At 38.9% G+C, this 15,398-nt stretch overlaps 1 protein-coding gene across 1 annotated transcript in view; it reads left to right on the forward strand.

Annotated features, from left to right (window-relative positions):
* The window catches only part of LOC119834545 (silk gland factor 3-like), a 61,681-nt gene extending 48,745 nt beyond the window's left edge, over positions 1 to 12,936 (forward strand). The window contains exons 3-9 of the mRNA XM_038358936.1: positions 7,338 to 7,385; positions 9,592 to 9,704; positions 10,146 to 10,235; positions 10,443 to 10,524; positions 10,622 to 10,927; positions 11,484 to 11,869; positions 12,262 to 12,936. Of these exons, the coding sequence (XP_038214864.1) occupies positions 7,338 to 7,385; positions 9,592 to 9,704; positions 10,146 to 10,235; positions 10,443 to 10,524; positions 10,622 to 10,927; positions 11,484 to 11,869; positions 12,262 to 12,501 (1,265 nt within the window). The 3' untranslated portion in view covers positions 12,502 to 12,936. The remainder of the gene's footprint in view (positions 1 to 7,337; positions 7,386 to 9,591; positions 9,705 to 10,145; positions 10,236 to 10,442; positions 10,525 to 10,621; positions 10,928 to 11,483; positions 11,870 to 12,261) is intronic.
* Positions 12,937 to 15,398: the final 2,462 nt, after the last annotated feature.

A 15,398-nucleotide genomic window follows, 5' to 3' on the forward strand; every position in this document is an offset into this window, starting at 1 on the left:
GGGGGGGGCGACTATGTACAGCACCAGTTAACGGGATTAGCGGCACGCGCAACCCTTCGCCGTGACCTCGTTCGGATACAATTGAAAATGCAAATACCGCGCTAATCCAGCATGGCGGCCGGCCTCCTCGCTCCCCGCCGCCCCGCGCCCGCGATGCAATCTGAATACCAATCGATAAGACTCGCAATTCATTACGGCTGCACTCCGGCCGATAGCCGCCTCCTCCCCGCGGCTCCTGCTGCCGCCGATCGCGAGCCCAGATACCCGCGCTGTGAGGGCCACTAGCAAACCATTTGTTTGCCTCTCCAACCCAATCCCGCTGCATTTTATTTGAACTCGAACTTCAATCAATTCTGCAGTGAACAATAACAAACGTAGTCCTGTGCGTGTGCCGCACTCTTATGTATTAGCAATATCTAATTAACTATTCATAACTAAACATCTGACAACGATATCATTAAATTAGCATTTTGCTAAAAAAATATTCCTTCGCAATTGTAGGGAAGCTTTATAATTTCGTAGGTAGTTGTTCACTAAGTACTTAATTCATTTGCGACGATTTTTCAAACAACAATTCATATTTTCAATCTTTGAAGAAAGAGCTTTCAGATACGCCAATTTCTTAAAGGTAAATTTTTACTTATATTAACCTAAATTTATAATACAAAAGTTCACTAAGTTCTATAAAAGTAAAAGTTGTGACAATGTGCACAACCGCATTTACAAATGATTTGAAAACTGCACTTAATATGTAAATACAGCCAAAATTGTTTGGTGCAAAAACCTCATTACATATCACTTCATAAATACTTCACACAGTCGTTGGTGATGTTCATTACGCGCCGGGGATGTAAATCAGAGGGAATGGGTTGTGTTGTTTGTCAGTGGAGCGGCGGAGGAGCCGCCAGTATCAGCGCTTCCCCAGGGATTCTCTGAGATCCCTTTTCCTATTATATGATCATAACAAGCTACACGATAGTCATATCAATTCTTCAGTTACAGTGTAACTATGTTTTAATTGACCGCAGCGTATGAAATTCCTCTTAGTATTTTTAACACCAAGGAACCAAGTCACGTTGATGACTCTAATATTTATCATATAAGAATAAAACTGTGTCACCATAACTGTGTATAAAAATAACATCGAAACTTATTTACTTATTTTAAGACGTAAAAGCAAATTATAAGAGAAAGGATTTCATTTCAGGTCATTATAAGAAGAATTCTGCACATTTGCAATTTTACACTTGAATTTTAAATTAGAAAATTATATTTGTTTAACTAATGTCTGAAAATTTATAAGAGGCTGAATAATTTTGTATTATTGATTATATACGAGCACAGTGACGAAAACACAAGTTTATTTTAATGCATATTTAAATTTATCAGTACCTACATTTGAGAATTATCCAGAAGAATTTATGCGTTAAAAATGGGAGAAAAATTGAAACATTTATGAAGAGAACACAAGTGGACCCCCGGTACATTATAATATTAATACGTAACAAAAAGGTTGTTGCAGGTCGGAGGGTCAGGTTGGGGCCTCCCGAAGGGCTGCAACGAATGTAAAGACACTTGTTAGTGACACTTATAGCCGCTATAAAACGGGTGATTTCATTTTTATTTCTATTTTTAACACACGATTTATTCATGAGGCAAAAACCCATTTAAATTATTTGCGGATTTTCACAAAATTATTAGTATGTGATTTGCTTCTATGGCAGATTGTACATATACTGTATAGATTTAAAAAAGTATTCCTACATTACATAGCCATTAGATACACATTAAGTTCGCATTAAATGTCGCCGTATCGTATATGAAGTACGAAATCAATCGATCATGATATATTAAAGTCCGCAACCCCGCGCCATGAGGCGACATCTATTAATTATGAGTAATGGAGAGGAGGCGCGCGCGCAACCCTTCCCTTGCGTCTTAGACACGTGTGGAACTAAATATATGATGAGTCTCACATTATGAAAATATATTAAGTTAAAACTAACCCTACGACCGTAGCCAGCGTAGCAGCAATATATTTCTTAAAATCGTCATTTTATTTGATCTGCATCTCAAAGTAAAAGCTTTGGAAATTCTTCTGAATATCAGATTCAAACTAAAATTGTGCATACTGACCTGCATTGATCTGCTGATGGAAACTCAAAACAAAGCGTATGAAGTTTCATTTACATGCGATCAGCTGAGCGTGAACCGAAGGGAGGGTGGCTTCTAAGGAAAACATCATTTATGAGACGGATCTTGATAGTTTATTCAGCTTAAAGAGTTCTCGAGTACAAAGAGCGAATTTCTTATTCAAAGTAGCAATATGTGGGAGCCTAAATAAACAGCTCGCCACTGCAGCTCAAAGGCCGCGGCCAGCGACGCCGCTGTTTGCCGCATTTCCATCACAAAGTGCTGTTTATACTTTCAGTAGCCACTTGCGCCACTGATTGAACTTTCATGTCCGAACTTTACATTTCAAAACGGTTCTCGATGCTCTGCGGAAATAACGCTTTTATACGTTTCTTAAATTTTATATACCTCAGTGATCATTTACAAGTAAAAGCGTCGTTATCGTCGACGTATCGCCCTCGCTAAAATTTATATTTAACGGATCAATATATTATACATGTAAACGATAAAAATAGAAAATTACCAAACATAAAATGTCCAAAAATGTCTATAAGCAATTTTTTTAATGCGATTCCTTAAATCATATTAATTATTAACTTGAACAAAAATCCATTCTGTTTATTCGTAACGTACTATGTAGCAATTGTCAATATGCGTCGACCAAAATGATATATTAATAATATTAACGGTCTCACTAGGATAGAGTGATGGAAAGGAGAGTATCATTTGTAGCATAAAAACTTAATAAGAAGCAAGGGGTGCGGGGTGCAGCACGGGCTGCATCATGTAACTTAACCGATTTCTAACTTTTTTCAATCAAACTCGATATCGGAATTCGCGCATCGGTTAGCCGAACCCGTCGTTCCCCTTTCATAAAAAAATTAAACAGCTTTTAACGTGCATCGCCGGGCGAAAGCTTTAAAAAAATTCATCTCAGGTAATCGAAATAATGGCGAGACGCGCGAAAAAAATTCACTAAGGGCGGAAAAGAAACGGATTCGTACAAAAAAGTTCAATTTTTAATTCGAATGCGGGATCGCGCTCCCGGCGCCAGTCGCCTGTCGGCCCTCGCATCGCGCGCACTAGTCTCTGGGCTCCGCTCGCATCCGCTACGCCGCGCGCTACGACCGCGCGATCCGCTACGCCGTAGTCGCTGCCAACCGCCAGCCATGGTACTCACAGCGTGCGTGCGCGCCTCCTCGCGACCTTTCTGCGCATACCGTAAGTGGAGTGCCATTCATAATATTGTTATGTGCAAACTATTTAAGACTTATGAATTAAGTGTAACGATTTCTTTTAAAATTAAACTAAACAAACTTTACGTTAAGAATAACGTCAACATCATTTTTAAACTAAAATATCGTATCTGTTTTGTCGTCGTGGTCGCCCTGTGCTCGAAATGCATCCATAGTTTTATTTACATTTTGTACTCCTTTCTATAACATCAACTATGAGTGTGCCTCATTTCATAATCGTCCGTCCGCGCATTTTCGTAGAAAGTGGTAGCTAATATTTTTTTACTAATAATATTTTTTTATTCATATCATTTGGATTAATATTTCGAATTTATGGTACAAGTAGCTTTCCGCTCTCCGCTTTAGCTGGGTGATCACAGAAAAAATATAGACAGTCCCGAAGTTTTAAACACATATTACTAGGATCCCGTGAGATTTTCGGGATTAATAAAAAATTTCTCCCAATCGGTTAAGTGGTTCAAGGCGTGAAGAAGAAAGGCATAGACAGGCAGAATTACTCTCTTTACAGGGATATCGTAATAAAGTTATATTGGAAAATAATTCTAGTACAACTACCTTAAATAAATCTACGAACATTTTCGTACCTATTGCGTCATTATTAAATGGCAATGTAGTCTTTTTTAATTTTCACAAAACCTCGTTCTAAATTGTCCGCAATAGGTCTCTATTTTTTAATAATATTATATAGGAACTTAAAATGTATATTGTATGCTCATATTATGTATATACAGTTGATTGTATGCGTATCCCTAGCCAGGCGCGTGGTGCTGACCAAGACGGGAAACTAATGAGTACTATGTGTCTTTATACATTATGTTCCTATTAGGAACTTGATACTACGTCTTCCTGGTTGGTAGCTTTATACGGCCATTATTATTCGTTACATTTATTGGTTATTGACGTTTTATAAAATACTAGTAGGCTCAGCGCTTATCTCGTACTAAGTAGCCTGTGATCCAGAGACGAGAGTCCCGTCGATCCGCTGCTCCGCTCATTGCGGTAGTGTCAATTCATATACCAATATCTACATCTTTTTTTATTTCCTACTTAAAGTACATACTTAATAAAATAAGATATATATGAATTATTTAAAAAAATAGGTAGTTTTGCTGTTTTTTTTTCTTTGAATCATCATGTAATTTTATACGATTGAGACGTTTTTGTAATAAAAAGAAACTGACAACTGACGCTTTTTTAGCGATTAAAATAAATTTTATACAAATCCGAGCCGACGTGGATGTACCCTTTCCGACTCACTCGATCTGGATACGATAAAAAACTGACGATTCAATAAGTAGCGCGGCACAATGCTTCGTGTTTTATAATTTTTTACGAAAATTGTGTTTTTGCCGAGCTGTCAGCCCCTCGTCTGCGCGACGGGCTCTATTTGCGTGCGCCCGCGCACTCGCAAATCCTTTATATCCGCGACTGTCGACTGTTGGATTATCCGCAGGTATATGCATTCCCACGGGACGCATTCTATTATCGAGTCTCCTAAACGTGCGTAGGTGTGTGTAACCGTTGAGAACACTTTTTGGTGTGTATTTCAAATGTAGCTGGAACTAGTAGAAGACTCATAGAACAATTGATCTTTGTGATCACGTTGTTACAATGAACATCAATTAGTAAAATGTTCATTGAATGCTATGCTATACCTTACTTATATATCCTGCTAATATTATAAACGCGAAGTTTGTAAGAATGTAGGGATGTTTGATAGTACTTCACGTAAACGCTTCTGTTGGAATCTGTAGGAAATTTGATACAGACATTGATTATAGTCTGGATTAACACATACGTAGGCTACATTTTAGCCGAGTACCACTCGAGTGAAGCCGCAAGTTCCAGTTAGTTTATATAATAAAAAACAATATTTAGAAATTAAAGACTTTTAAAGGGATTTTAAACGCGATTTTTTCAATATGTTATTAAGCCGACGTTTCGCACAATTTACAAAAATCAAATACAAGTAAAAATACTAAAAATCGATATTGTAATTTCGGCTAACGAAATCGCGCATATGTATTTTGTATAGCGTGACGTCACTTTATATCGAACTGTAATCAAGTAGCGGCTGCTAGGCTTGTACTGCTTCAGATTATCGGATTAATTGACCGCCGTAATTAGCTAATCTTATTAGCTGACACCGGCCGCTGCGCACCGCGCCCGAGCGTGAACTCTTAAATCCTAGCGTTACCAAATAAACAATCCTCACACTGGAACTAAAGTCCTAAAAATATGGTTCAATACAAAATAAGGAGTATTTCCATATATCGGACAAGAGCCTACTGCTATACACCGACACTAAGACTTCACTAATTAGGCCTTTGATTTAGTCCGAATTATTATACAGTACAAAACTAAGTATCTTTTTTTACTCAATATTTTTACACATTGAAAAGTCTACAGAAAACTCCGCCTACAGAAACGCGCTATGTGTCTATTTCTATGGATATCACCCAATAACATTTCTTGTCATTTACTTTTTACGACAAATAATGGCTAATTTTCGAAGCGATTAACTCTTATCCAATTAAATAGCTTAAATACATTGTTGATTTAATATAGATCTAGTTGGTCCGTTACAGCACAAGATTTAAATTGATATTTTCGAAGATATTACAAATTTAAAATTTCGGGACGTAGCGCTTGCGGCGGTGCTGACCGCCGGGGCGGCAGTGTGTTTTTATATACTACGTTCACAGTTTTTCTGTAGTGTATTGAGTATCGGCTTTGCACCCGTGCGAAGCCGGGGCGGGTCGCTAGTAAAAGTAAATAATTAACAGAGTTTATAGCTATATCATTCGTAACGGGCCTGTTTCAGCAAGCAATAGCTGTAAATCTTATTAAAATTATTCTTTTATACGTGACTAAATGTAAAGTTATATGAGGATTTCATTCACAAATAGATTTGAGATGAAATATACATTGTGAATGGTCGTACCTTATAGCACTATTATAAACATGTACTCCAGTCCCCTGCGGTTAGCATTGATCTTCCCTCTTGCCTGGCGACGTCACAGCAAGCAATGACTATGTTTTGGGACCGACACGCACCAAGGTACCACAGGTCACCGCTCGGCCTGCGGCGCGGCGGTTGGCGCTCCGGCCGCCGGCTTACCGCCGATAATCTCGCGATTAGGCCGAAGCCCAACGTCACAAGTTAACACGCGAACTCGCTTCCCTAATTATATCAAAGGACACTTGCTTCGCCCACCTTCGCGGTAATTGGGTTAGCCAGGCTTACATCTGAGAACATTGAAACACGATCTTAAAACTACGACTGAGACGTAACAATTATATTGTATTGTTTATTTTATGCCGTAAATTCATATTTTTATGAAAAATAGTTTACAATACATGCCAAATAATGCGTAGGGTACAATTCAGTTTTGTAGGTGGGAGTCGATCATGTTCCGGCACGAATTGGTCCAGCTCGCATCGGGGAAGTACCACACCCTCGCAGTAGATAGGCTTGAAATAGTACTACAAGCTACTGTGTTTCCTTCGGCGATGGCGGGAGCCGCAGGCCCATTTCCTTTTCCTCACACCATCCAGTCCATTCCTTCTTTCCAGTCATCAATCCTTTCCTTATCCCTTACCCCTTAAAAGGAGTCAGCACAATCGCAGAGGTCTGAGCCTCTGCGAATGTTCATGAGTAGTGGTGATCGCTTACCATCAGGCGAACCACCAGCTCATTTACCCGCTAATTTTGTCCTTGTATTCACACAATATACTTGTCTTGTTTGCTGCTTTTCGTGAAGTGTTAATTAGTGTACCGCGATTAAAGTCCGAGAAAACAAATGCTGAATGAAGAATAAATTATTTGTCCATATTTTTTGTAATAAGTTTGCCAATCTATAAGGTTAATGTTATTTTTGTTATTTGAATAATAATTTATATATATACATTATATGTTTGCTAATATCCATTGTTTGCTTGTTGCAGAGGAATCCGGTGATCTCATAAAGTCGCCCTCCCCGCCGCCCAGCCATGGTGAGTGTTCACTACAGCTCTATTTACTGACTTTTCACCGCCTCTTATTTGTTTTATTTACACACAATTATAACCCATACTGGATATTGATACATAATGGATTACAGATTATAATGTTAATTTTTAAATTTTAATTGATTGAAACGTCCATTTATTATAGGTATATGAGACAGGTATTATACAGGTATACAAAACAGAAATCAGCTAGTTGCAATGAGTTTAAGTTCAACTTTAATATTTACTAGAAACATAAGCTCAAATGAAACTTGTAGCTCAATCCTTTAACAATAAGCGGCTCCAAGCTGGGTGGCGCGTTGCGCAACACAATGGAGCTGTCTTAGAGCAAGGTGTGAAACTCGCAAGTGTCTCAGCTGGATAGGGTTACATGTGTGTGCGCGCCACGCGGAAGGATTAGCCCGCGCGGCGCACGCGCACGCAAAAAATGTACCTCTTTGAGGGTCGCGCGACTCGGAGAAAGTGATTCGGGCCGGTAAAGGGTTCCTTGCTCCCTTCCCGACTGGCACAATAGATAGCGCGAGCCACGGCTCAAACGCAGTTTAAATTATGTTATTACATATATTGTATTGGTAGCTAACTCTTATCTAAATAGACGTATATATAATCGATGGATAATACGTCTATTATTTGATTGTGTTTGATCTCAATTAATATAATAATTTATAACCTTAAAATAAACAGAATATTCAAATAGATAAAATATGTGTATAGTGAAGTCACTTCACACAATTACGCATGTACCTATAGCTACCACCATTTAGTTAATTATAAAAAATCATTGTCTATGTATTCATAGGACTTGTAATGATAATAATACATAATCATAATCATCAGAAATATCGACTCAAATTACTTGGTGTGTTATTTGAGTAGCGGAATAGTTTAGTTGCGCCGAAATGGTAACTGTAATGATTTACGAGTATGGTTTTGCATGAATTCAGCGGAGGACGGTTAACTCAAATCCATTAGGCGCATTGCTTACGCGCAGCCGCACGGCGAAGCACAATCGTGCACTTTTTATTGCAAATATTCATATTTCAAAACCGAGTCACGCTCAAATGTGCTTCACCCGTACGTTTTGAGTTGAAAAGGTTTTTTTAGCACAAACTCTTATTAATTCACCCCATTTTGTGTTCGCGCGATATCATTGTGATTTTGTGCTGCGTCGATTCGTTTATTGTTCAATTTATATAAAGGGTGAAAAGTATGTATTCGCTATTATTACTTTGGGATATAAAGTCTGTGCGTTATATGAAATAACTTTTTTGTGTTCATTGAAATTTGTCATTTATACAAGTTTTTTTTTTCAACATTTTTAGCATTAGTTAAAATATTTAGAAAAACAGTACCATAAAAAATAAAGTATAGAGTAACAACAAGCGTCACTTTTAATATGAATTCATTACCTATATAAGTTACATTGAAATTTTTTCGAACCTTTGTAGTGGGTACACATTGCGGCAAAAGTGTATACCTACATGACATTGGATTATGTTATCTGTGGTAACATGTACGATCTGTGTCTTAATTTTTATACTAATCTCATATTTATGATTTCTACGACTAGGTAATGATTTTTCAACATTTATAATTCTACTATCCTACTAACATTATAAATACGAAATTTTGTAAGGATGTGTGTTAGTGTTTGTTGCTCTTTCACGCAAAAACTACTGAACCGAATGCACGTCTACGTACCAAACGTCCAGCTATCTACGTACTACAGGCAACTTTTCCCACGATATTCCCACGGGATAAAGACGAAAGATATTACGCGGGTGAAATCGCGGGTCGCAGCTAGTTTAACATAATGCGCCATTAATGCTTATAAAAGGTTATTTGACACAAAACAATATTATTACAAAATCTGACCAGTGGAAATCCTCATATTTATAAGTTTCTGTATGCTTTAGTGCTCTCGGCTGACAATAAGGTGACACTTATAATAAATACATAAATAAATATCTGATCAATCGTCTTCTTTCTAATATTTAAATGGAGAGAAAGTTGAGAAATGAATAGAAATCGTTGAAAGCATTTAGATAACTGACATAGTTAAGTGTTTCCGTTTCAATAAAATTACGTTATAAATATTATAGAACACAATTGACAAAAGCTAGCTGTATATTAAAATTATGAATTTTGGCGGTAGTATGAAATATAGTGAATGTGGTTGGTTGTGTTGCAGACGGGTCGGCGAGCGGCGAGGGCGAGCAGAGCGGCGACGAGCGGCCGCCCTCCGCGCCGCTGCCGCTGCCCATGCACCGCGCGCCGCACGCCGCCGCCACCGCCGCCGTGCTGGTGAGTCGCGCACCCGCGCATACACACGCACACACACGCACACACACGCACACACACATACTCGCAACACCTACGCAACAAGCACATGTTGAAATCAATTTACAACAATCCACATTTACTATGAAACATTTACGATCACATAACACAATATAATGTAGATAAAGTAAAAGGGTTTACCCCTATTCAATACATGTTAAGCAGAACTTATAAATATACCTATACCTACAAAAACACACCTTAAAGGAGTTAAATAGAGTTTTATTTACCTTTTTCATTGTAAAACTACAAATTTACTAATATTGCCATAAGCAGCTCAGTTTCCCGCCTTAAACCAAAAAAAAAACATTTTATATACTTTTATGTTATAACTTTACAAAAACTACACTTAAGCGACATTTGCTTAACAATGGACGCTAATAGTTATGTGTATGTGTATTTCAGAACGCAGCGGGCGCAGGCAACGCGCTAGCGCAGCTGCAACACTTGTTGCTGACGCAGCACGGCGCACACTCTCTCCTATTGCACACACAGGTAATTTCCATTATAAAATTACAAAACATTATTATGCAAAATAATTGGGGCCATAGATAGACCGTAGCTTTTTTACAAATTACTGTTTTATTACCACAGATTACTAAATAATATGATATATGTAACATAGTCATTGTTGATATAAGAGCCTGTGTTAGTGGGTTTGACTTGCTTGGCAGTTATATAATAAACAGCGAAACTCCGCAGGTGCAGCAGGCAGTCGCTCAGGCCGCAGCGCAACAGCTGCAGCAACTGCAGGCCAGAGCCAACGCCGCACCCCCCACTGCCGGTAATTGTCTAAAAGTGATACATCATATAAATAATAATTCCAGCTATGTGTGTTCTAGTAATGTGAAGTGTATTATTTACTTTTTGTTCATTTTTAGTTATATGGAACGTTCGTTGCGATGTTGCAGACACCCGGTCGCCGTCCCCGCGCGGGTCGCCGCCGGGCGCGGCCGCGTTCCTGACGCCGCACACGCCGGGGCCAGGCCGCGCGCGCTCGCCGCACGCACATGCGCACGCGCTGCACACGCACACGCACACGCACGCGCACGCGCACACGCAGGCGCACTCGCCGCTGCACGCGCACGCGCACAAGCCGCGCGCGCTCGACCCCGCCGACGACACAGCCGACTTAGAGGAGCTCGAACACTTCGCCAAAACATTTAAGCAGCGTCGGATCAAATTGGGTACCTCATCTTTGTAATCCGACGGAAATAATGCAAAAAAAAAGAGTAAAAACAAAAAGATTTATCCTTAATGTACATAATATGTCGTAAGAATATTGTCTTGTCTTTCGTATTAAAATTTCAGTAGCGATATTATAAATAAAACGTAGATTGTCAAAAGACTTCATTTCTTATAACTTTACAGTCTGGATATAGTGACATCTTAGTGATATTCTAATATTTTGCCAATTTCATTAATCTTTATATTACGAGGCCATCTCTGATTGGGCCGTTTTCAATTCCGAAATCAACGTTCCAAGTCTGTTTATAGTCTCCCGCTGCCAAGTTTGTTTACAATATACTTTGATTTATGGCAACATCACTACAGTGTCCCCGTAAAATTACATAAAGATCTACCTACCGTTTAATTTGCTTTAACAATATACCTGCGACACATACATACTACTTCCACCTAGTTGTTGTAATTGAATGCATTATTTACCGGCAAAGTAATAAAGTACAAATTATCTATTGCAACCATAGAAAACACACTATAATGGAAATTATGATTTGTCAGGTTTCACACAAGGCGACGTGGGCCTGGCGATGGGCAAACTGTACGGAAACGACTTCTCGCAAACGACCATCTCGCGCTTCGAAGCGCTCAACCTGAGCTTCAAGAACATGTGCAAGCTGAAGCCGCTGCTGCAGAAGTGGCTGGAGGACGCGGACTCGTCGCTGAGCGGCGGCGGCGGCGGCGCGGCGCTGGGCGCGGGGCTGGCCGAGGCCGTGGGGCGGCGCCGCAAGAAGCGCACCTCCATCGAGTCGGGCGTGCGCGTGGCGCTCGAGAAGGCCTTCCTGCACAACCCCAAGCCCACCAGCGAGGAGATCGCCGCGCTCGCCGACTCGCTCTGCATGGAGAAGGAGGTCGTGCGCGTCTGGTTCTGCAACCGCCGCCAGAAGGTATTTTATATTCATACGTTTGCTTTTAGATAAACGTACTACTGTACAGATTTGAATAAATGTTTTTGTGTTGTGTAGCTATTAAGTCTGGGCAACACTTAGGCATTTTCTTTTATTAAATACAACACATAGGCTTTTTATTTGACTGGAAAATCTCTCAGCAGACATTGTCCAGTATGATGGGCATTTTCTATTCATTATTACAAATATAACAATATAGCAGTTAAAATATTGCAACTGTCAATGTGCATGCGTCAAAAAAGTCTTTTATATTTTTTATTTTGTTTAAATTTAATATATACCTTATAGTTTCCGATTTCACCTGTTAGATACAGCTGAACATATTACCCTGTATACGAAAAATATTTTTAATAAAACCTTTAATGTTTCAGGAGAAGCGCATAAACCCACCGGCGGGTGAGGGCGGCGCGGGCGGCGCGTCGTCGCCGAGCGGCGCGCTGCTGCCCGCGCTGCACGCGCTGCACGCGCACGGGCCGCACGGGCCGCACGCGCCGCACGCGCCGCACGGGCCGCACGGGCCTCACGGGCCCGCCGCCGCGGCCGCACACGCCGCCTTCCAGGCCGCCGCGCTGCAGCCGCTGGCGCTGCTGGCGCGCGCGCCGCGCGACTGACGGTCACATATCCTGTAAATACGAGTCCGCGCCGCTCGACCCGTGCAGTGCGTTGAACACTACGTGAAGCTGATTAGTTGTAAAACTGAAGATTATTTATAAATATTGTACAGAATCTTAAAGTTCATGTTATTTTTTATTTCTATATTGCGTAACGAATTTTATATTGTATAGTGACGTCTGTTATATCTGTGAATGTATCGTCGGTCGGTAGACGCAAGCGTGGTATACGAGCCGCGGCCGGCTAGCGGCGTAGTTAGCGATAAGATAGGACATAGTATCGAATTATATTTATGTGGGGCGGGGGCGGGGGCGAGCCCGCCCGCGGCCTCCGCCCTCCTGTACAGAGCTCATATCACTTAGCGCGAGACGCGAACGTAAGGTGGATGTGTAGAAAACTGTCTATATGTTATAATAAAACATTATAGATTTAAATGGCTTTTATTTCTCTCCCTCGAATAATGTAGCCTACAGGCTAACGACGCTATGACATCATTATACTTATGTCTTAAATCGAAATCATAGAATTACCAACACATAATACTTTCCAAATGCAACACCATATTAAATCAAACTGAATTCCATCACCACTTTTCATGATTATAATAATGTATGTATCTATATACTGACTGAACATATAGTACCGCTACGAGTAGATAAGTAGATAATACAGTGTCCGAATTGATAGGTTCATAATAATAAAATGTGATTATTGCCTCACAATTTCATTTTCAGTCTAAAAAATTTAGTACACTCATCTTTACAGGAAATAAAAACTATACACTATAATTTTTACTCATAATGAAATACTTACATGCCTATGCATATTATAGTTCAATTAAATAGATTTGCTACAGGCAAAATTCAATAAATATACAATGTCATGTTTACGACCTACCGTCATTTGATTCTATATTTTTGTTCACGCGAATCATGAGATGCTTTGTCATTGTGTCGTCTTAGCGTTTGAATATTGCACACATCTATTACGATCTATAATTTGAGTTGAAAGTTAATATAAACCTGTGTTATTGGAAGAAATGTGTATATTGCTCATTGTTAACATTCAAGTTTAAGTAAATATACAGAAAGTTATATTTATGCAGTTTATTATTTAAATTCGTTAACAAAGAAAACGTAGATGCAAGCCATCAGCGATATATAAAGAGGGAGTGTTGTTCATGGTCCTTCGATTGCCGGATAAACGAGTAGAACGATACTGGAGGATACTGGCTTTGGAGTTACGACAATACCGATATAATTAGTTGTGAATTACGAAAAATAGTACGTAATAACGGTCAACGTGACATCGAGTTGGGTGTTCTATCATCGTGACTCATCTGCGCCTGGCGGTTATTTTGTGTATATAAGTGCATTGAGTGAGTAAATAAGTGGACAAACCGTGAGTACATTGGAGATATCATAATTAACGAATTTTAATATATTGGGACAGTAAGGTTAAATTATGTGCAAAACTTGCTAATTATCATACTATAAAGAAATTCATTTGTACAACGTTAAACATTAATGTAATTTGAATTTGTTAAATAGTTCAAGGTTACGTGTATAGCTGAAACTTAAAACAATAACCGTTAAATAATTTACTACTTATTAATATTGGCATAGACAAGCGTTTAGAAATATTGATTATAAATCTATGCCAGATTTCCTATAGTTAATATATTTCGTTTATTAGATTACATATTGCAAATATTTAACCTTGAAAATTTTATAAAGTTTTTTTTTAACGTTCATTTGTTTATTGTAAAAGATGGAATCTTTTATTAAAGTGCAAAACAATCTTTATGATCGTATTACAAAAGCGAGATGTAACTTTAAGAAATCGCCTAAAGAACGTTTAGCGAATGATGCGTATTTATTGACAAGATTGGATGCGCTTGAGGAACTTTGGTCTCAGTTTTTGCAAACTCACACGCAAATTATTCAAGTTTCGGAAAGTGACAAATTGAACGCTACTACTTATGTTACGGCTGATACATATGGCAATTGCGAAGAACTATACATCGATTATAAGTATGAGTTGCGGGAAGCTCGAGCTAATTTAAGGGTTAAATCAAACACTGTACATCATGCGCCAGGGCGCAGCACCACCGCAAAAGATTCGAATCAACAAGGTTTCAAATTACCGAAGATTGCTATACCATATTTCTCCGGGAAATATACCGAATGGACGAGCTTTCGAGACCTGTTTTGGTCACTGGTACATAGTAACCCTACATTGGATGACGTTCAACGCCTACATTATTTAAAATGTCAACTCACTGGAGAAGCGGAACAGTTCTTGCGACACATACCAATAACGGCCGAAAATTATAATTTATGTTGGAAACAGCTTGAAGATCGGTACAGCAACAAAAAATATCTTGCCAATTGCATCTTGAAAAAATTTATGAATCAAAAAACTGTTACTACTGAATCAGCTACAGCGTTACGCGAAGTATTAGATACTACTAATGAATGTATGTTTGCACTTAAAAATTTGTCAATAGATGTAAGTACTTGGGATACTATTGTTATTTATATTGTAAGCTTAAAATTAGATTCCGAGTCCCGTAAGCAGTGGGAACTTCAAAGTAGTAAAAATTGTAATTTGTTACCAACATATAAAGAATTTATAGAATTTTTAGAAATCCGCTCACGTTCATTGGAATTTATTGATCCTAAGGTAGCTAAACAGAATTGTCCACAATATAGAACTCATGTTAATCCGAAAGCGTTACATATTTCAAATTTAAAATGTATTTACTGTTCTGATGATCATCATTTGCGAAATTGTAAAAGTTTTTCAAGGGAAATGTCTGATACTCGACGGAATTTTGTCCAATCCCAAAATCTTTGTTTTAATTGTCTTGGTGCAGGTCACAATGTATATTCGT

This window comes from Zerene cesonia, chromosome 19 (assembly GCF_012273895.1).
Source record: "Zerene cesonia ecotype Mississippi chromosome 19, Zerene_cesonia_1.1, whole genome shotgun sequence".
Classification (NCBI taxonomy): domain Eukaryota; kingdom Metazoa; phylum Arthropoda; class Insecta; order Lepidoptera; family Pieridae; genus Zerene; species Zerene cesonia.